The sequence below is a fragment of the Corvus kubaryi genome, unplaced genomic scaffold, assembly GCF_017639235.1.
Source record: "Corvus kubaryi isolate FWS band 111438036 unplaced genomic scaffold, C.kubaryi_AGA036_p1.0 75, whole genome shotgun sequence".
NCBI classification, from domain to species: Eukaryota; Metazoa; Chordata; class Aves; order Passeriformes; family Corvidae; genus Corvus; species Corvus kubaryi.
Window position 1 is genome coordinate 668,225 of NW_024582062.1, and position 22,558 is coordinate 690,782.

At 38.0% G+C, this 22,558-nt stretch overlaps 1 protein-coding gene across 1 annotated transcript in view; it reads left to right on the forward strand.

The window, feature by feature from the left end:
- VPS13D (vacuolar protein sorting 13 homolog D) overlaps positions 1-22,558 on the forward strand; it is a 97,059-nt gene that overhangs the window by 20,962 nt on the left and 53,539 nt on the right. Inside the window, 24 exon segments of the mRNA XM_042051386.1 lie at positions 191-371; positions 1,493-1,675; positions 4,288-4,507; positions 4,977-5,187; positions 5,318-5,489; positions 5,806-5,918; positions 6,472-6,600; positions 6,602-6,682; positions 8,658-8,923; positions 9,096-9,229; positions 9,513-9,668; positions 10,243-10,465; positions 10,764-10,838; positions 11,548-11,754; positions 12,204-12,293; positions 13,281-13,421; positions 14,592-14,714; positions 15,354-15,428; positions 17,680-17,785; positions 18,100-18,252; positions 18,850-18,985; positions 19,983-20,030; positions 20,790-20,940; positions 21,587-21,797. Of these exon segments, the coding sequence (XP_041907320.1) occupies positions 191-371; positions 1,493-1,675; positions 4,288-4,507; positions 4,977-5,187; positions 5,318-5,489; positions 5,806-5,918; positions 6,472-6,600; positions 6,602-6,682; positions 8,658-8,923; positions 9,096-9,229; positions 9,513-9,668; positions 10,243-10,465; positions 10,764-10,838; positions 11,548-11,754; positions 12,204-12,293; positions 13,281-13,421; positions 14,592-14,714; positions 15,354-15,428; positions 17,680-17,785; positions 18,100-18,252; positions 18,850-18,985; positions 19,983-20,030; positions 20,790-20,940; positions 21,587-21,797 (3,585 nt within the window).

A 22,558-nucleotide genomic window follows, 5' to 3' on the forward strand; every position in this document is an offset into this window, starting at 1 on the left:
AACGTACAAAATTTAGAAGGAAGTAATACAAACCTGAGTTTTCATGTCTGCAACTGCAATAGTGTTAATGACATGCTGTGAATATTAGTTAAATCCTCTATATTGCTATTTTGAATGCAGCAAAATGTCTAGTGCTGCTTGTAAAATGTATTGAAGATTGGTAAATTTTGACTTTGAACCCTTCTCACAGATACGGGAGGCCAGATCCACTGCTGCAGAGGGAGTGTGACATCTGTGTGACCCTGCGTATGGCCTCTGTCCAGTATGTGCACACCCAGCGCTTCCAGGCCGAGGTGGTGTCTTTCATCCAGCATTTTACTCAGCTCCAAGATGTCTTGGGGCGGCAGAGAGCAGCAATTGAGGGACAAACAGTATGTCTGGGCCTTTTTTCTATTCTTTCCCAGCCTGTTTTTTCCAGTTGAAATGCAATATATAATTTACGTTAATGCATCATCTCAAATGAGTTGAAATGGTGGGAGGTTTTAGAGTTTTGGTGTTGGTAGAGATTTCTCAGGCTCATCTTGTAGTCAGGAGACCTTAGTTAGGACCATTCTGCTGCTGTTTGAAAGTGCAGAATACCAGATTTGCACATTACTTAAAACTTTGGCACCTGGATTCTGCAGGATGTGCTGGACAAAAAGGGTCAAGGCATTATCTTGTCTTATTCTCCACTGTCCACCAGATATAATAATACCTGACTTAGGAGAGCCAAGTGAGAAGTTCTGTTCCACTCAGGTGTATGTCTCTGATTAGTTTGATGGCTGGTAGGCTGAGAAAATCAGAACTTCTGCATGGTAGAGTGTATCAATATAGAGATTATAGAGCAAGATTGAATATATCAATATAGAGAATATAGAGCATGATAGAGTATATCAAGACAGAGTATATCAATACTCTATATAATAGAGTATATAGGGCATGATAGAATGTTTCAATAGTCAGGACAGCCATAGACCACATGACCTAATGTGGGAGTAATTAATGTAGTCAATAGTCTTCATTTAATAGAAGCTTCTCATAATTGAAGGAAAGACAGTGAATATTTGGATATTAAAATGCTTCATTGTGCACTAGGTGGGAAGTTTGAATCTGATTTTGAAACATCTGTTCTAAATGATGGGGTTTTGCTTTTTGTAAATAATTTTTCTTAAGTAATTTGTTATATAGTGAGTTGGGTAGTGTCTGTTCTACCTCTTAGTTCAGGGGTGAAAGGATGTGTTACTCCTGAGGGCTGCACCTGTTGCGCAGGTTTTTCCTGTTTGCATCATAATACTTTTTTAATGAGCCTTTATTCTCTGCCTAAAACAAGAGTTTGAGGGGGTTTTTTTGGTTGCTTTGTTGTTGTTTTTGTTTGGTATAAACTCTTACCTTATCTTAATTTTGTAAATCAAGGGGTCATGATCCTGAGTTCAGTACTCATCAGTGGGAAATAATCACCTGCTTTCTGCAATTTTTGTAATTACTTTTTAAAATGTATTTTTGCTCTTCCCAGGTGAGAGATAAAGCCCAGCGAGCTTCCCGAGTTCTTCTTGATATTGAAGCTGGGGCTCCTGTTCTGCTTATACCTGAGAGCTCCAAGTCTAACAGTCTTATTGTAGCTAATCTGGGAAAACTGAAAGTGAAGAACAGATTCCTGTTTGCAGGAGTGTCGGGTACCTTTTCATTAAAGAACAAGGTAGGAACATTACTTCTTAATTTAGCAGTTTGTAGTTTTGCTAGTTTTTATGCATTTTATTTCTAAATCAAAATTGTAAATGATTCTTGCATTTTACTTTATATATTGACTTTATATTTCTGGTAATGAGAGTCTGTGGCAGCATGCTGGCAGATCTTACGGATTTGCCTTGCTGTTGATTGTGCTGCGCTGCCCTTCCTGCCTTGGGCTTATTGTCTGAGGCATTGGGGCAGAGGGGAGACTGAACTGTGTTTTGAGAGAATGGAGGGAAGAAAGGAGGCTGAACTTGCTCCAGCTGCTCTGGTGAGGAAGCAGGACCCAGCTGGGTACACACCTGAATGTTGGGACCAGGATGGGCTTTCAGCTCACCCTGTTTGGTAACTCCAGCTCTTTACCACTCACCATATCCACAGTGTGAGTGGCAGAAAACAGGGGTCTGTGTTGGCTGAGACTTGTTCAAATGCACTGGAGAATAGAATTGGGTTTTATTTTATTTTTGTGCTCTTGGTGAAACTGAGTGTGTGTAGTTGCTTCGATGAGGTGAAACCTTGGGAAAGGTTTCCAGTGTTTGCACACGTGGCAAGGCACAGGACAGGAGTAGCTGGTGCTGCTCTTGAGAGATGCAGCCACAAAATTTGAGCTAAGGAAGATCCATCTTGGATGGCTTTCTATATCTAACCTATTCAGCAAAGTAAGGAGTTGTCTGGGAACCCCCTAATTCCATTTTGAAGGAATTAGAAGTTAGATGGACTAAATTGCTGCAGTGGTTTTGTGGTGTGTCTGTTGCCTTGATCTGACTTGTACCTACCTGTGTTTTTGCTGTAAGGAACTAGTGGACTGTGATGTTGAGTTGTTTCCTGTGCTGTAGTGTGTTGATGTAAGTAAAGGTTCGTAAGCAGTAGACTCCTAAATTGATGTTATAAATTAAAGAAAGTGTGCACAATAATTTTATTTCAGCCTAAAAATACTGTGTTTTGTAGCACTGTAGAAATGTAGGTGTTTGAAATGGGATTAGGTGGGGTTTGGCGCTTTTTTTGTTGCTTTTGTTTTCATTTTTCCTCTGTCCTATGTTTATTTTTGAGGATCGGATTTTACAAGGCAATGCATACAAGGATCCTGTTTTATTTGAGGTATTTCACATCTTTATAGCAGTGTTCGGGTGCTCCTCATTCATTCTAAAAAAGAGAAAATATTCTTCTGGAATTTAGCACTTTAAAACATTACTTCATTTATTAAAAATTATGTTCCCATTCTAAAGATTTTGCTGCATTCTATTAGAACTGGATGTAAATTTTTTGTGGTGTGCTCTTTATGCATGTCTGAGGAGCTGCTAATTTGGATTTAATTGCACATATTTATAGATTTATAGATGATGTGATGATTTTCCTTTGCATGTACTTTTCAGTCTTGTCTTTACAGTATGAAGTTAATGTCATCAATTTTTTTTTCTTGAAATCCTTGATTATGATTGCAATTAATTTTTCCAATTTTTTTCTAATATTTAAAAACCATGTAAGGCCAGAAAATATTAACAATTAAAACCAGAAAGGGAAGTTTGTGGTAGGGATTGATGTGACATCAGAAGCTGGATACAGAAGGAAGGTGGGAAATGATAGTAACAATACAGGAGCCAGGGGCAAAGTGAGCAATATTGGAGTAAGGGGTGAGTAAATCACTAAAGATGATTGCTGCCTGCATGTGGGGCATGAGGTTAATTAACTGAAATCAGGACAGATGAATCCCAAAATGAACTTTGGAGTATACAGGTGGTATGTAGATCTCTTCCACCAGACATATCACAGGGTGGTTGGGGCCACTCCATCACAGAAGGCTATCAGATTGGTCACGCAGGATTTTTGGGAAAAGAAATTCCTAATGTTTATGTGACTCTTTTCCTAGGGAGAGTTGTTGGTTTTTGATGCAAGACAGCTCATGGATTTCCACTGGATATGTGGTGGTGGGGAGATGTCTAAAATGTTTTACATCAATATAAATGAGCTTTTCTTTTTTCACCTGTGAGGAATTTACCACTAAGTGTAGGGATTTATCCAACCTTAAACTGCAGGAGAATTTTGGGACACATTTTGGTGTGACAACTGAAGTATTTGAAGTGCATAAAATGTGCATGTTTGGAAGTGTTAGTTCACGTACTCTAATAAGATATGAAGTTGCTGACATGATCTTGCAAAAATAATGGCATATGTTATTTTCATCACCTGAAAAACAGCTTTAAATATTTAGTAGTCTTTATTCTGCAGAAATGTTTAATATCTTGACAGTTTTACCCCTCCATTTTGATATGAATTTCATTTACATGACAGTGTTTGTGTTTTATGCAAAACCCTCTGCTTTTGAATTAGTTTCTCACTGAAAAGATTCCACAGCTTTTTGGGGAAGGTTGCTGAAGTGAACTTTTTTACAAAGAAAATGTTCTCATCTGCTGTTAAGGCTATAGGAGAAAAGTTTGGCCATCTTTCTACAGCAGAAGATACTGGCATTCCAGTAACATACTTAATTTTGACAGAAATTTGTTGCAGCTTGAACCTTGGTGCATTGGTTCCTTACAATTGAAATTAAAAATCTAATGTTAATTACAAAATTTCTCTCATTAGCAGGATTCAGTTCAGTTTTCCTCTCCTTTGGGGACCCCAAAACATAGCATGAAGAAGACAAGTGCTGATGAGTCCAAAGTAGCAATGGAAGGATTAGTCATGAAAAAATCATCAGGAACAAACATTTATAGGCTGAAGAATGAACCTACAGTGAGCACATCGAGTAAGCAGCAAGGGCAGCCGTCAAAGCTGCCTGTTGTCCCAAACCCTGAGAGCCCAGGTATGTGAGAGCAGTAGAAATTCCATGGTGCTTCTTTTGTCCTGTGAAATAGTACAGTGACATATTGCTTATATCTTATGTGACACTGAAAAAGTATTAGGCTCTGGGTCTGAAGATTGCAGGCTGGAGAAGAAATTATTTCTGAGCTTTAAGGCTGATTTTTGCAGCGTAAAGGCTTAGGGAGTTGTAGTTCAGTTTCTGGAAGAGCAGTCCTGCAAATTGGATGTGTTTTGAGATGCATATTGCAGATATACAAGGAGTGTACTTGGACTCCTAATAAAGAATTTACATTTACCTGCAAATGAGCTTGGTATCTGGTAGTTACAGATATTGATAAATATGAATAAAAGAAAATTAAAAATTGAATAAAATTGAGACTAAATTAAATTTCATTTTAAAAGTAAGTTGCATTAGTTTTGTACAGATTCTATTTTTCTTCCTTAATGTGTTATCTCCTGTGCACTTGCAGAGGATCACATCTGCCTCTTAGACTGCATTGTGGTTGATCTGCAGGACATGGATATCTTTGCTGCCGAAAGATACGAGAGAGAGTATTCCAAGGCTGTGGAAGATACCAGTGTGGATTTGAGCTTTCCATCCTACTTGGTGAGGCAGACAGGAGGGAGCCTGCTCACAGAACCCTTCAGACTGAAGTTAAAAGTAGAGAGAAACTTGGACAAGTGAGTTTAAACAGGGTTGCCTTATGCTGTCACCTACAGCAGTGTTTTAAATGCCTTTTGTTGTATCCTAAAGGTTTTGCCCTGCTGTGTTGGAGCTCCTGGAAATGCTGAGGTTTCCCCTTTGTTGCAGGGAGCTGAGTCACGCCGTCGCAGACATTTCAATCCACGGCAGCCTGTCCTCAGTGCACTGCTCTCTGGATCTGAACAAGTACAAACTGATCCGTGGGCTGCTGGAGAACAACCTTGGGGAGCCCATCGAGGAATTCATGCGTCCCTATGACTTGCAGGATCCAAGAATTCTTGTAAGGATCTATGTGCAGCTGAAATTCTCTTGAAATGTCTGGGGGGGTTTGCTGATTTTGCTGATGACAGCAATATTTTAAGTACAAAGAAGCTCTAGACCAGTAGTGTGAAAATGGATTAATGGTCATTTTATTTTCAAGGTAAAGGCCACACTGTTGTGAAATGTTACATTTCCCCAGTAATGGTTAATGAAACTCTTTGGAAAAGAAGGACACCACACAAAAACTGTTTGCATTTTTCTAAAATGCAGTTTAATTCAGAGATGAAAGTTAAACAGATGCTCTGAAAAAGAATGTTGGTGTTTTCCACTTTCAGACAGTTTTGAGCGGAGAAGTGTATACTTCCATGTCATTCCTCATTGACATGGTTAATGTGAGCCTGGAACTGATGGATCCAAAGGGGAAAGATGGATGCAGCTCTTTAGCCAGGTATGAATGTTCTTCTCTTACTGAATACCTTATCCTAAATACTGTGCTTATATTGAGAGATACAGGACAAGAATTGAAATAATATGTGGAATTACAGTTTAATAATGCAGTGAAATAGAATTTCTTAATTAGAGTCCAAACTGAGAGTTTGAGCTGCTCTGAAAGATGAAAGGGAATAACACTGTTCAAACGATACCGTCTGTCTTTCCAGTTGTCCTTGAAATAACAATCCAGTGATCAGTTGACTTGCCCAAGAGAAACAGTATTTTAATTAAGAAAGTGATATGAGGGAGGGTTTAAAAAAGCAGATTTCTGCTGTGTTGGCTTGTTGGGGTGTTTTTAATCCAGAAGGGTTTTCATCAGTGGAAGATATTATTACATGTAGTATAGACCTATTTTCTATCCCTGTGACATGGGATATGATTGTAGTTGTTTTAGAAAATACCTAAATGAAAGATTTCAGCAGTGTGCTGTACTTGTAAAATAAATTACTCCAAGGAATAAATAAACCGTAAGTCTCTTCAGTGTGTTGTTTTGCTTCTTATTCTCCCAGGTTTGATTTTAAGAAATCCAAGTTGCTTTTTGAAAGCTCTTCAAATGGAACAAAGTCTGTAAATCTGGTCTCTCATTCCATGATGGCCTTTGACACTCGTTATGCTGGACAGAAATATGCTACATGCCCCCCCAAATGTCTTCAGTTGCATCTTTCAGTCATCAAAGAACACCAGTAGCCCGGGAGCAATCCAGATTGAATTGCATTTCAGGTTGGTAATTCTGGGATTTGTTTGTTTTTAATAATGACATAATCAGGACTGTCCTGGTTTTAATACACCTGTTATTATTGTAAATAAACTTGCTGGCTTTGTATTTCAATCTGATGACTTTTTTGGGGTGATCAGTGGTACGTGATAGATTGAAATCTGCAGTTACTCATTCTCTGGAAGTTGTTGGATTTTTTTCTTTTCAGTTGTTGCAGTAAAATTTAGGTTTGAACGTGTAATGGATCAGATGAAGGTTTGAAATACTATTAAAATCACTAGCGCTTAAAGCTTGATAAGTCTGGCCTATCACATGTGTGCATAAAACCAGTTTGTAGAATTTTTACTGTAAGTTGCACAAAAGCTGTTTCCCAGCAGGTGTCACATGTGGTTTTCTGAGAGCATCAAATACAGACAGAAGTGGCACCTCTTTCAAAAACAATCTCTGTATTCTCTTCTGTGTTCTATCCTACCATGTTTGTTTTTTCTTATCTGTTTTGATCTAATTTAGTGTTGAAATTGGGAATATAAAGAATAATGTCAGTATTTACCTTCTCAGCATGGTGTTTTTCTGAGGAATGTTAACTAACAAAAAAGAGGGTGAACTGAGATGACTAGAGATGTTACTTTCACTTCTGATCAGATTTGCTGACCAAGCTCAGCTTTCTCACTCTCATATAATTATGATGCCCTCTGAAACAGTTGCAGGAATAATGTAGAAAAAAATTGTGGATTGTTTTAGTCCAGTAGAGAATTTTGAAGATATTTGTTCATAAAAACCAACCAAAGAAACTTGGCAACTGAGAGAAATTTTTTTTAAGATTTGGATGCTGCATTGTGGTTTTAGGTACCTAAAAAAATGTGTTCAGAAAGAAACCAACATTTCAATTTGAATATAACTAAAATGGGATTTACTAAAAAATAAACCCTAAAAAAACCCAGATGGTTTTCACAGAACTGTTGAGTCAGTAGGTGCCTAGATTAGACACACTTAGTGAGTTTGCAAGGTACAGCCTAATCTGGTTTGTGAGTGAGAGTTTCAGAAATCTTCTTCCCAAGCGTTGTGCTTTTAAATTTCAGCCACAGCAGCATGTGGTCTGTTTTTAGTGGTGAGAGCATCCTTGGCAGTAGATGTAAGGGTTGGCAGAACTCAGTGATAGTGTTGTACTGGCTGGTGCCTCTTGAAATATCCTGGAGAGCCAGGGAGGGTTATAGGCTTTTGCTGTTGGAAGCAGCTCAGGCAGAGGCTGCTCCCCGCTAAGGCACCACAGTTCTTTGGAGATTTTATAGTTCACAGTGTGCTGGATTGAAAATTGCTTCATGATATTTAAGTACTTAGATGATTTTCCAGTTAGCATGATCAAATGTAACTGGTATTCCAGATCATGAAGCCAAACACTTTATCCCTCCTAGCCAGACCTTCAGGATGGGATGCTGGGAGCTCAGGCAGGCTGACATTTTTTCTGAATGACAGAGCAGCTTCCTGTGCTGCAAAATGCTGTCAGGGTGTGAGAGGAAATTCATGCTGTACCTCTTACCTTGGAGCTGGTCTGAGTTTCACACACAGAATGTTAGGTTTGATACCCAGCAGACATAAAATGATAATAAAAAGTTTCAAAATTTGAAATTTTGCAAATTAATATTGATAATGTAAGTGTGTTAAAGGAGCTTTTATAAATTTCCTGTTACGTAGTTTTTCAGTTCATCTCCTGTACCATTATGGCTTAGAATTTGTGCGGTTAAGATGTGTTGGGTTTCTGTGGGTACAGCAAATTGTTGAATTTCAATCCGTTTAAATATATATATGTGTGTGTGTATATATATATGTATGTATGTGTATTTTAAAGGCCAGACACTCTGTAAACTAAGTGTATCCCTATAAAATGCCACATAATTCTTACTAGATACCGACAGTATTCAGCATGATTTTAAATATCTGTAGGTTGTAAAGTTCACCTGTGTGCTTCTCTCTTCTTAAAAGGTCTACTAAGGATTCCTCCAGTTTCACAGTTGTTCTGAACAATCTTCGTGTCTTCCTGATATTTGACTGGTTGTTACTGGTTCATGACTTTTTATATACTCCTGGAGATACCAAAAAGCGGGAAAAACCCCATTCATCCCGGCAGCGAACCTGCATCAGTGACACAACTGTAGTTCCCAAAACTGTGAAAAGTGGAGTAGTTACCAAACGTTCCTCGCTCCCTGTGACAGCAGAAAAGCAGCTGGAAGTCAAGGTCAATGTGACAGGTAAACATGCTCTTCTCTAGTGCTTTTGCAGGAGTTTTTCTCATTAAAAGCCATGTGCTGGTGTAAAACCAGGTCTGTTAAAGGAAATCAAGAAACCTGCTGTAAATGCTGAAAGTAGCTTAATGATATTGCCAACTGCCCTGTTTATTATTTGTCATTTTGTTTGGTTAAGGAACTGAATTTGTGGTTGTTGAAGACATATCCTGCTTCGATACCAATGCAATTATTCTGAAGGGAACAACTGTTCTCACTTACAAGCCCAAGTTGTTAGATCGTCCTTTCTCTGGCAGTTTGTTTGGCATTGAGGTAAGAAAAATAAATTTGCTTCTGTAAAACATCTAAAATTAGAGGAGTTTGTGAAGATGCTTTACTATAAATGTATAGACACAAAAGGAATAGTCCACAGATGCTTTTTGAAGTTTGTTAGTTTCTCACCAAATGGTCTCATTTTACAGCAGTTTTAGGAACAGTTTTATATTGTTTCTGTTAAAACATTGTAAGACTTGACTGCAACCTCAAAATACTGCTAGTTCTTGCCAGGCCTGTTCTCTCAATTCGTAATTTTTTAAAAATAATTTGCAACTTTTAGGTGTTTTCATGCCGGTTAGGAAATGAGCAAGAGACTGCACTGTCAATTATCGATCCAGTACAAATTCATATGGAACTTATTGGGAATTCTTCCTACCCAAGTGGTTCAGGACTGCTGGATGCTTTCAATAGTGAAGATTTTCCCCCTATTCTAGAGGTAATGTTAAAGGCCTGAATAAAATGATATGCAGTAGAGAATACTAGCAGAGATATTTTTATGCCCAAGGATTTAATAGAAGACTTTCAAATGCATAAGAAGAGAATAAGGTAATTTTTTCCTGAAAAGGAAAAGAAACAAGCATGCAGAAAATGCTCTTAGTGGTAATGAAAGAGTGATTTCTGGGATATGTTACAGAGTTTAATAGTGGGGGAAAGAAGTAGGCTGATTATGTAGGCATGTTAGATAGTTACTAATATCTGAAAGAAAAAGATACTTTTCTGTATTTTCTGTTTCTACTTGTTAGGACATATTAGAGAGGAATTATATTTAGAGACTTTTTTTACCATTATATCAAAGTAAAACTTCTTTTCCCTGAAAAGTAATGCTGTTGGTTGTTGGTAAATTATAACAACTTCGATAATTTTATTATTGGATCTTTAAAACAGCATGGTGATCAGATTTTAACCCTAAATTTTGTCTTCTTTGGGAAAAGCTTCATTAATATCTAAAGTATGTAAGAAGAATGTGTAGAAAAAGGCAAGTGAATCTTATATTTTAATTTTTCATTTAGATTCAGTTGCAAGCACTGGATATCAGACTGTCCTACAATGATGTTCAACTCTTTTTGGCGATTGCAAAGTCAATTCCCCAACAGACAAGTGCAGCTCTGCCTGACTCGGCTGCCTCAAGTGCTGGGAATGCTGCTGATGCCTCCAGTTCAGCACTGGAAAATGAGGCTTCCTTGGCACATGAAACCAGAGATGGATCCAAACGTGTGCTGGATCCTGTTCTTGGTATGTTTTTCACTGTTGGAGTGAAGCCCTTTTTTATATCTAAAGGAGGTTTCTACAAGGTGAAGCTAATCTATATGCTTAACACAAAAGATGTTGATACCGTCATGGTGTAAGACCCTTTGTTGGTTAGAGCTGTTTAATGATGGCATTGTCTTGATGATATTATAAAAAATGTAAAAGCAGTGTTGAATCATGTGCTTTTTCTACATATAGATACATACAGATGTATCTTGATTCTAGAAATGAAAACAAGTAGATAACTGTCAAGGATTTATGCGTGGTTAACTGTTCATTCCAGAGGTCCAGCTGGCTCGCCTCCAGGAGCTGGGATTCAGTATGGAAGATTGTCGTAAAGCTCTTTTGATCTGCCAAGGTAACATCAGATATTCTCAGCAGGGGCTTGCACATTGTTCATCTTACCTTAATTGCAACTGAGTAAAGCCTGTAGACTGTCAGGTGGCGATGCACAAGCCCTGTTTTCTTCTTTAGAATGTCTTTGGCTCTGTGTTGGCCTGTAATCTTAAACATTCTTCTTCCTGTTCTGCTACTGCGTAAAATCCACCCTGCAAGGATTCTTCCTACCCTTGGGATGTCATGTGTGGGGCGCTTGAGTATATTTTTGTTTGGGAGTTTTAGTTGTGTTCAGGTTGGTAATTTTTTATGGTGGGCCAATTTCTCGCTATTATCCATCTCTTCCTCTTGAGAGCATGTGTTTTCATCTCTCCCTTTTAAAATCGTATTTCTCTATTTCTACGTGCAGTACATGAAAAGAAGACAAAGCTATAACACAAGTGATTCTTTTCCTTTAGCACTATCATGCTTCCCACCTTATCTATAGGCATGCATAATGTTACAGATTTTTATTACTTTTGCAAACTTCAAAATACATTTCTTACTCTTAGGAAATACCAATGTCTTTATATTCTTCTCATATTTATGTTACAAAATAGAGCATATTCAAGGTACTGTTGAGAATATTTTCTTAAGAGAGAGGGAATTAGTTTTCTTCTATATGTTTTTTACTAAGTACGTTTCATTGAGAAAGTAGATGATGATTGCTTGGTTGTTTGCTTTCATCTAAGGTGACTTGAAAAAAGCAGCAAGTTGGCTGTTTAAGAATGCTGAACCTCTGAAATCAGTTTCCCAGACCTCTTCTGGTCGAGATAGCCAGGGGATTGTGCCTCTCCAGTTCATCTCTGGGGTGGAAATAAAGGCAGAAAGTGTTTGCATCTGCTTTATAGATGACTGCATGGACTGTGATGTTCCCCTGGCTGAATTAACCTTTTCACGTGAGTTTTTGGTTCTGCCTTGTATAAAATGACTGTCAGTTCTGGGTGTGTTCAGCACCATGCTCTTGTTTGTCAGGACTTGTCAAATTTCAACTGACAGTGTCTTGGTGGTGGTTATGGGGGATTTTGGGGGTTCTTTTTTCTTTAGTTCTCTTTGGTTTAAGTTTTGGTTTTAAGATTACAGTCTTTGTAGGGTTAAGATTCTGGTTTCCCTTTTTGACATTACATAACAAATGGAATCTGTCCTGAGCAGAATCCTAGGGAGGCTCTGTATTGTAAGATGTGGCTATCTGCAAATGTTATTTGAAGAGTATTATGATAGGCTTTTTGTACCGTTTCAGTTTAAAAGACAAGACAAAACCTTCCATTGCTTACTTGACAGTTCACAAAATCAGGAAGCTTGATTGTTTTGCATTAGTTTAAATGTCACATGGGTTTTTTTCCCCCAGGTTTGAATTTTCTCCAACATTTGAGAACCAGCCCTGAAGGTTACGCTCATTTTACCCTGTCTGGAGATTATTACAACCGTGAGCTTTCAGGTGAAATACCTGGGGAGTTGTTGTCTTCTTATTTAAATTTAGGAAACAGCCTTTCCTACTACAGGAAATGCCTTTAAGGGAATGGGGAAAGGTTGACTTTTGGGACTCTGTGTGTGTGAGACTGTGATCCTAGACAAGATACCCTGATTTGAGATCAGTCGGAGGAATGTGGAAAGTAGAGATTTTGCTGATATGAAAGTAGCACTCAAGTTTTCAGATGGAATTGCATAGAAAGGTTATTCACCAAAACAACACTTTTACAACAAGCTGTCTCTGCATTCTTGTCTCTCTTCTCTTTGACTGTTTGGTGCATTCAGTTGATTACATTTTTCAGGAAGGAAAAGCATGTGAGGGCAGGTGATTAGGCTGAAGACAAAGGATTAACATAAGAAGACAATCACAATTTATATTTTAGATGTTAAAAACCAAGTTAGGCCTCAATGATACTGACAAAAGAAGTAATCTAGTTGTGTGGGGTTTTTTAACTGAGAAACTAAATTTTCTGTTACATAATTGGTGACAAGCACTCAGAAATTATCTGTCAATAACAAGGTAAATTTTTTGTTTTTAAAAAATACTTTGTTTTTAAAAATATGTAGGGTGGTTTTTTTTAAAAGCTTCTAGATCTTTATCCTTTGAGATACTGAATAATAGCCAGCTTACGTATAATTGTGTGAAAGTCATTGTCGAAGCTGTTTGAGAGAACTTAATTCCAGCTAGCTTAAATATAGAGCGGTAATTGCCTTCTAGTTCTTTAATTGGAATTAAGATATTTCTGCAAGACCCTACATATGGTATACATGGTCTGAATGCAGGAGCTGGACCAAATTTGTAATAGGTATTAAATCCATAGGTTTGCAACTTCATCTTGAACACAGATTAAAAGTAAAGGATCTAATTATTAGAGTTTCATTATTATATATGTAAAGAGCATTCCAGTGTGGCCTCCATGCGTGTAGCAGAGGTCATGGTTTGTGTTTCTCTCAGGCTGGGAGCCATTTATTGAGCCGTGGCCGTGTTCAGTGTCTTGGCAACAGCAAGCTTCAAGCCGCCTCCACCCTTCCCGCCTGAAGCTGGAAGTGAAGGCCAAACCACGCCTGGATATAAACATCACCTCTGTTCTCATAGGTATGTGGGAATATTCCCTGAGAGCAGCACTCTACAGTCTGGTTTTCACTACTGAAAATGACAGATATCTCTAGTTAAACTGTTGGCATCCTGTGGAGGGAGCGGGATCGGCTCAAGTCCCTCCATACTTCCCAGGATACTGTACCAGGTGTGTGTTTAGGCAGCCCGTGTTCTATCAGATGTTGTGAAAGTGTAAAGACATGAGCTGCATATTTTAGAGGCTAGTAGGAATTCTTTCTCTGGTCATATGAATTCTATCAAATTTGTATGTTATTTGAAATTTATTTTTAATCAGAAACAGGCTTTCATCTAAAGCTTTCCATACTTCACAGGGCTTAAAAATATTTTGATAAGCTCATCATTTTTCAGTACATTGACAGATGTAGTGGGTAGCTACTCATTTCAGTTCTTCAGTTTCTGAGCACCTGAGCTGTCAGTTCCCACCTCTGGAAACCAAAATATTTTGTTCATCGTTAGCTCCAATTTCATGTGAGCTTCTGTGTTGTGGAGCTCTAATTGTGTGCATTTCCCAGGAATATTGTTGCTCATTCAGAATTATTTGGTGGACACAGTAAAGAAAATGTCAACAGCTGAGATTGCAGATATAACAAAAAAACCTGCCTTGGTCTCCTTTGTCCCCCAAGGAGAACCTGGGGGGTTGGCAGAAAGAGGGGAGCCAAGGTGGCAGGAGAAGAAGCAAATCAATGATTCTGAAGATTATGCTTTTTAAAACCAGTGATGACAAGTGGTGAGGCTGTGTGCCAGAGGACTCAATTAATGTCTTGATACTTAGGCAGGAATGTGCATGTGCCTCTTAAAAGAAGCAACCCCAAAACCCTAGGAAGTGCTTCTGACATGAAAATATCTAAGGTTAATTGTCTCGGCAGGTAGAGCTCTTAGATTGATATAGGAGTATCAAGAACATGAAATTCCACTGAAAGCTTTTTTTAAAAATAAAATCTTTGGGATATATTTGTTTTTTAAGACATTGCTGTGATTTTATGAGCTGTTGTTTGTCTTTAACTTACGTAAGTGACTCACAGAAAAAGCAGTGAAGTATAACTTCTACCATTAAAGTGGAGTAACTTGAGTGTGATGAATTTGACACACTTTCCAATTATTTCGTTTACTGCCACCTTGGAGACACTGTCTGTGCTTACATTCCTCTAGAGCAATACACATGTACCAAGCAGTCCTGGATGGAAGATTACTGTAAACAGGACAAAGAAGTGAATGTAATCAGCTCAGAAGACTGGTCGGGTTCTTCGGTGGATCCCCCATGTTTTGGGCAGAGTATGTTGGTCATTAATCACACTTTATTTGAAACAGTCTTGACACACATGGTCATCTGTCTAATGTATTACAAACATAAGTATTTTGGCTTCCCAGCATACAGTGATTTGTTAGAGATGTTTGGCAAAAAAAAAAAAAAAAAGACAAAAAAGCTGTTTCTGTTCAATTATATTCAGTTCTTTCAAAACAAAAAGCTTTCTGGCTGCTTAGCTTTGAGTAAGAGCTTTGTACTGCTAGTTCTGCTTCCTTTCTGTCTGCCACTCTCAGTTAATGAGTGACTCTCATGTCAAGGATTAAATCAGAGTGTTGAGTTTAGGCTGTGTGCAGTTCAGAGAGGATCTTTTTCTTTCTGTACCTCAAAGACCTAAATAACTGAGTTTCTCTAAAAAAATGCTGTTTTCTTTGTGAAATAATCACCTGAGTAATAGTTCTTGACATGTGGCAGGTCTTTTCATCCTTTTTTCTCCCAGAGTTCCTTCTAGAAGGAATTTTAACAATTCAAATGCCAGCTTAGTGCAAGCAAATGGGTAGAGACTCATAATTGCATGATGTATATCTTCCCTTATGCATGCAGGGGAAAATCTACCTGTATTTGTATGGGTTTTCTTACCTGCTAACTTTGTCTTTCCTGTCTGCCAGGCCTTCCTCTTGTCTACCTTAGAACTAGGAGTACAGCCAGTTTGACTAACCTAGAGCATCAGATCTATGCTAGAGGTACTGTACAGCACACAGACACCAAAAGGTGCTTTTTTCTTTGAAAGGCTCTTGCACAATAAATACTGTGCTGTATGTGGGACTTGCTGGTGGATTGGCCTCTATAATTAAAAATAATCAAAACCCAAAAAACCCTCAAGCCAAATAACATAACAGCTACTTTTCTTTTAGGCTGCTAAATTTAGTATTTTGTCCTGTCATTCTCTGGGTCCTTCAGGAAAGAATGGAGAAATGTAACCCCATGTAGGAGAACTGTCTTTGTGAGGAAGGTTATGTGAATTGTTGACTGTTCAGTGTCTCTTTTCTAGAGGGAAAGTACAGTGTGATTAAAAATAGCATAGTAATATCACAGTATTTAATTTATATTCTAAAAATATCCACCATTATGTTCAATATACATATTTATGCCTAATTTAGCATATTTAGGTACTTAAAACTTTCAGATGCCTTCAGAAGAACAGGCTGTTTTCAGTAAGCATTCCTAATAAATAATTTGTTAATTTGTTTGGGTTCTATTTGACAGGATAGGTTTTGGGCAAAACCATGCAGTATGAAGTAAGATTTTTCAATTTTTGACATTATGGAAGACAAACAGCACACTTGATAAATACATAGCCCTGCAAAAAAGTTAGTGGATGGGAGAAGAGAGAGCTCTCTGGAAATCTACATCTGTTGCCTGTTTGAGTGCCCCTTAGAAATATTTTCTCTGAGTTAAAAAAAACAAAACAACAAAATGGAAAATTTTGGATTTATGTTTCTGAAGTATTTTTCTGTTGGTTTTTCCCCCCCCCCCCCCAAAATCAACCGAACAGCAAAACATCTAATATTTATTGCTTGGCTTTTAGTAGGGGTTGCAGCTAAATTACTAAATTAATTATGAAAAAATCCTCCTGGTAATGATAGCCTTTTTTTTTCAGGCAGTAGTCTCAAAACTCAACTTCTATATTTCTTTTGAAAATCAGGCCATAGTCCCAAAAATTCTTTTTTAAAAGTCTCCAAAGATAAATTGGCAATCGATTAAACACCAGAGTAAAAGTTCATTTGGCTTCTGGTCTAATTTTGTAGAACCTGGGCTAGCCAAAAAATGATATAAAGTGAAACTCAACACTTAGAACATGTATCTGCTTTTGGCAAAAATCAGAGCTTTGATTTTCAAAGATTTCATCTTCTTGCTATTTAATTGGAAAGAACTTTCTCTGTAAGCTTTAAGTCTCCGTGGACAACATGAGAGTACATAGGAGTTTGTTGATTTGGAAGAAAGTTGTCTGTCGTCATCAGTAACTCCTTCAAAACTTTCCTGCCCTCCCCACATCACCCCTCCTTGCCTCTGGAAACCTTTTGGAGTGACTTCAGGTCTGGGAAAGAGATTTCTGTCTTACCTTTTCTTTAAGCAGCTGATTTGTTGTGTGTGCCTTCTTTCCACTTCTCTTATACCAAAGATGTGTGTATTGAGGTAGCAGCCATTTATATTCCTTTTTAAGTAAATTACTGGACTCGGACAGGGGTTTTTCTCTGTCCAAACACAGTAAGTATTTTCACAGATTTCATGCACTGCAGTGTGGAAGATGAGAGTAACACTTGTGCCTGTTAGAAATTTGTGCTTGGAAAAAGGCAAACATGGGAGGTGAAGTATCGTCTTCTGGCATATTGCTGTCCCAACAGGTTAACAAAACCAGATTGCCTTTGGTTGCTCTCAAATGATTTTCCGTATTTTAGTAGGCTTTATCCTGTATTGGAAAATATTTCTACTTGTTCAGGCTTTGAGAATAAAAGTCCCATTTAAAGGGGGTACTGGCTAACCTGTTACCTTTAATGTAACTGTATTTGTTACATTAAATGCAGCATAAATCTTAATTTTAAGTGAATGTGTCTTTAGTATTTCATGAGCATTTGGATGTATATAAAAGATTACTCATCATGCTTGGGTTTTTAGTTAGGTTTTCTACGTGTTAGGTGTAACTGGAGGCATAGTATTTTACAAGACTTGATAAAAACAAACAAAAGAACATGTAGATTAAGTTCAGTTCCAAGGCGGGGTTGATGTAGGGGAAGAATGTCTGTTTGCTTTGTACCATTCCTGTAGTAATTACTAGTTGTGAAAACTTTGTAAGTAATCTGGATGTCCTGTTTCTTTGTTTTTCTTTAGTTAGAGCAGGTTGTGGTTCTCCAGTCATTGTATCTCATCCCACATTAACATCTGATGAATGAATTTCTCATGTGCATTCAGACAAGTCTCTGTTCTGTTTTGTAGCTGAAATGAAGACCCCAAAACGCAGGCAGCCGTTTGTCCCCTTTGCTCTGAGGAATCACACTGGGTGCACTCTCTGGTTTGCCACCCTGACTACGACCCCAACCCGGTAAGCAGCTCTTGGGGGATCACTTCAGACGTATTTGTCTGGCACCTCTTCCATGTGAGCCAGACCCTGTTGTTTTCAGTGCTTTTGTTTTGCAGAGACCTGTAGGCAACTCCCAGTTTTACTCAGTTAAGAGCCTTTTCTTTGACGCTGAGATAGTTTTATTATTAAACAAAAGATTCTGTTTTTCAAGAGACCCAGCAGAGTGTGGAAACCAGTCACGTACATTCATGGTGTGATTGTGTTCATTGCAGGACTAACTTGAAGTAGTCAACTTGAAGTAGTCAGTTTGTAAAATGCTGTGATTCTCTTCACAGGGCTGCCCTATCTCACAGTGGGAGTCCAGGTGTTGTTCCTGAGGAAAATGGGACGTTGCTGGATGATGCCCATAACGTCAGTGAATGGCAAGAGGTTATCACTGGGGAAGAGGTTCCATTTGAGTTTGAAGCCAGAGGAAAACTCAGACACAGGTGAAGGGACCAGGCCATGAGATGTTCTGACAGTCTCGTGTATGGAACACACAGGTTCATAGTTGTGAGGGCGCTGGCAGGTGTCACATTAGAAGTGGATTTCTTCAAAATCTCCTGTTAATGTTTAGTGTTTATTTTTAATACTCTTGTATAGAGTGAAATTATAATTTCTCTGGTAAAGCAGCAACTGTTGCTATTGGTGGAAGCTATTCCTTTATCTGAGTTGGATCATTATAAGCTTTTAGAAGGACTTGGGGGTCTCAGTTACAAATCAATGTCCTTTATTTTAAAGGACTGTTGGGGCAGTGTTGGTTGTTATCAAAGGTAAGAACTAGAGCTTGTTAACAAATGTGTAGCATGCTTTTTTTTTTTTTTTTTTTGTGATATAGTTATGTGTCTGTGTGTTCCTTCGGGAAGGTGCAGTAATTAGACATAAAATCAGGTCCATCTATCCATGAAATGGAAAAACTTGAGACTTTTTAATGCTTCAGTGAGATTCTTTTATGAGAATCCATAGGATGTTTGTGGTTTGAACTGTTTGGTGTTTACTCTGTATAACAATGCTTAATAGTAATTTAACTTGATCTAACCTGGTAGACACACACATGATCTAAGGATTCATCAGTTGCAAGTGAGAGTAAATGGCTGGGAAGAAGTGAGTCCAGTGTCTGTAGACAAAGTTGGAACATTTTTCCGATATGCTGCACCAGATAAGAACTCCTCCTCTTCTACTGTAAGTTCTGATTTTGAGTGTTTTAAAAGAATATGTCATGTAAGAGTAATGATGTCTGCAAGATTTTAATCTCAAAGCATCTGTTGTATGAGATTGTCCTCTTTCCAGTTAGCCTGGGTTGGGAGAGCTTGGAGATGCTGGCTTCCTAACTGGCAATACTGTGTAACCAAACCACAGCCAGAGCAGTCATCAGTTAATCTGTCCTTGGCAGGCAGAGCTTCCAGTGACAGAATGAATGTATTAGTGACAGGCCATGCGCTCGTGGAGACTGAGCTTTAAATCAACGCAGCATTTCAGCAGCTACTTTTATTTCTTTTATTGCAAGAATGCTTTTCATGTATTTAATTTGCTTAAAATAAACAACACTGGCAATTTCCTGTAAGCCTGGAGATTGTTTTTGAAGTATGTGGCTCTGTAGACAAAATACACTTGTCATGAAGGGAAAATGCAGTTGTAATAATCAGCAGGCTGGCATTTGGTGGAGGCTCACTGATAAAAATGGTCTTGTGGATTTCAAGACTAGCTAAGTTCAGAGACTAGCTACTGAGACTAGCTAGTTGTTGAGCACTGGACAAATAGGAGGTTGAGATCTTCTTGATATAAAACAGAATTAAATTTGATTTGATACTGCTGACAAGAGCCAGTGGTCTCTTACTTGAATTGTTTCTGAGTTTTTATATTGAAGCATAAAAAGGATCATCTCTCTGTAACTTGAATGTTGAAGGAAAAGGATGCAAATTAATGAGAATTGCTGTCCAGCAACATTTCCTGTAGAATTTTTCTTTACAACAAAACCTCCTTAAGCTTCATTTCTTTGCAAAGCAGTATTACAAACAGGCTTTGCTAATCTAGTTCTGATGTGATTCCAAGTTGCACTGAAGATCAGAAACACAATGTGATGAAAGTTTATTCTTCTGTAGTAAAGTTTTGTATTAGAGCTGAGAGCAGCATCTTAAAAGTTTAACTTCTTTAACCTTCTTGTTTACTTTCCTCCCAGCTTGGAAGCCCAATAAGTAGAACAAATATAATACATCCACAAGTCTACGTGAGTATATATTTTCATTTTTTTGAGAGCTACTTAAGTAAGAGTAGGGTAACTCTACAAGTGAACTGGCTTTTCCATCCTTCTAGAACCTTTTCAATAGAAAGGAAACAAAATTTAGGCAAACAAAATGCACTTTCAAATCAGAACAAATACTTATGACTTACCATTCCTCACCAGTATAAATGTTTGAAAAATGGGTCTTAAATTCTAATATGTGAATTCTAGCATGTAAACGCATATTAAATGTTGTTTTCAGGATCAAAGTGGCCATGGCTTTGTGTAATGTACAAGGTAAAACACCACAGTAGAAGGGCAGCTGTGAGTGAAGAAAGCATGAATATTTTAAGAAAGCTCTACCTTATTTTTCAGTTTTGACAGATAGGAGTGGTGAGTGATCGGTAATTTTATGAGTCTTAGACTTCAAACTACATGGATTTATTAAATAATATAATAGAAAGATGATGTGTAAAGTTCACCTCTTAGGATCTATATTGCTCTTATTTGAACTTGCATCATTTTGAGAAACGTAACAGAGTTAGTGATGTGTGGAATTGCTTTTTCATAATTTTACTGTTCTTTGAGGAGGAGGTACAGGATTATAAAGCACCATTATGAAACTATTTATACACCTTATGAGTTGCACATGGTTGGATTCAGTTGGCAAATTTTTCTCCAGCAGTTAGTGCTTCATAAGGGAGGTGTCCCTCTTCTAGATATATTCATTACCTGAGCTTTTTAATGCTTTTAAATATCTTCCAGTTTTCTTCATTGCCTCCAGTTCGTGTGGTGTTTGAAGTTACCATGGAGGGGAGCGCCCGGAAGGTGATAACAGTGCGCTCAGCCTTGATGGTGAAGAACAAGCTGGAATCTCCAATGGAACTGCGACTGGACAGTCCTTCTGCCCCTGACAGTAAGTGCTGTAAACTCCTGTGACCCATGTTCCTATAGCAGTCCCTATATACTGTGGGGAGTTCAGCTTCCTCCCCAGGAAGATTCACCACCATCTGTAATGTTTCATACCAGAATAGACCTCCCTGGACAGGAAATGGGTCAGGTTAAGAAGAAAACAGTCAGCAAGGTGAACTAGAGAGCCCAGTAGGATTTTTTGTTGCTGTTCGGATAAACAGGGAAAGCTGACATTCTGTAAAGACTAAAACTTATTTCTGTATGTAGCAAAGTTGTCTCTTACAGCAGCAGTCTGGAAGGTTTTGCTGTTACCATGCAAAGGTTTAGAGTAGAAATGTAATGATATGCTGGTAATGTACCCAGAATGTTTGTAGAACGAGGTTTTTTGAAACAAGCGTTTTCACTAAAGAATTGGAATACCAACAAGTTTTTAGGCTGTTTCAGATTTACACGCTGACATTAGTCTGCTGCCAGATTGTTAATAGAGCTGAAAATACCAGGTTGGTGTTTGAAACATGAATAAAGCAGGAAGTGATTTATATTAAAATTAAACGTGTTGCATTAAAAATTTGAGACTTACTACTTCAAAATTTTACTGTTTTCAGTAAAGGGGCCTCTTTTAATATGTGTGATTTCTTCTCTGGTTGCAGAGCCTGTAGTCCTTCCAGCAGTTATGCCAGGAGATTCCTTTGCTATTCCATTACATCTCACATCCTGGCGTTTGCAAGCCAGGCCCAAAGGAATGGGAGTGTTCTTCTGTAAGGCTCCGATTCACTGGACTAACGTCCAGAAGGCAGCAGAGGTGTGCAGCAGCAAGAGGGAGTGTCATTCCATGGAGTCCGAAAACAGCCGGTTTTTCAGGTAATTAAAGCCCAGTTCTTTTTCTGTAAGCTCTGATAAATGAAATCCTGTGAAAGTAAATAACAGGAAAGAGAATGCTTAGAGATGAAAGCTGCTGCAGTTTAGTGGGATGTTTTATTGGATCTGCAGTGAAGCAGTGAAGTGTAGCTGCTCTGTTTCTGCAGGGCTCCTGGAAGCCCTTCTGACAGTGCTGTTAAACCTCTGAGAATATAAAGCACACTATGAATATTTATTGTAAAAAAAAGAGAAAGTTAGAAAATAGAATGTGAACTTACATTAAATTAACTACTCTGTCTCACTGAGGGTAATGAGGGGTTTGCCAAAAGAGTGTTCACAAATACTTACTCTTTATCCTCAATGTCCTGTGCTCGGTTCTGAGGCCAAAATTTCTCTGCATAGTGAGGACTTAATGGAATTTTGTAGTTTTCTGATATGATTGCTTTAGGGTTGCTCTGAATTTAGGAAATACTAGGATAGGGATTATGAAGTTGTGTCAGGAAATGACCTTTGCACACCATATGGTTACTGCTCTATGTCAGTTTCATAGTTCATTTCCTAATACACTGTTTTTGAATGTATCACAGGGAGGAAAATAAACTAATTATTTAAAATGAAAGTTTACCAACTCAATTTTTTACCTTAACTAATGAAAAACTGAAGTGTCAAGTGGTCAGAGCAAAGATATATCTACTGGGAAGAAGGACACATTCAGCATTTATGTTTAAGTACATGATTATAGTTTACTTCAATAGTTAAAAATC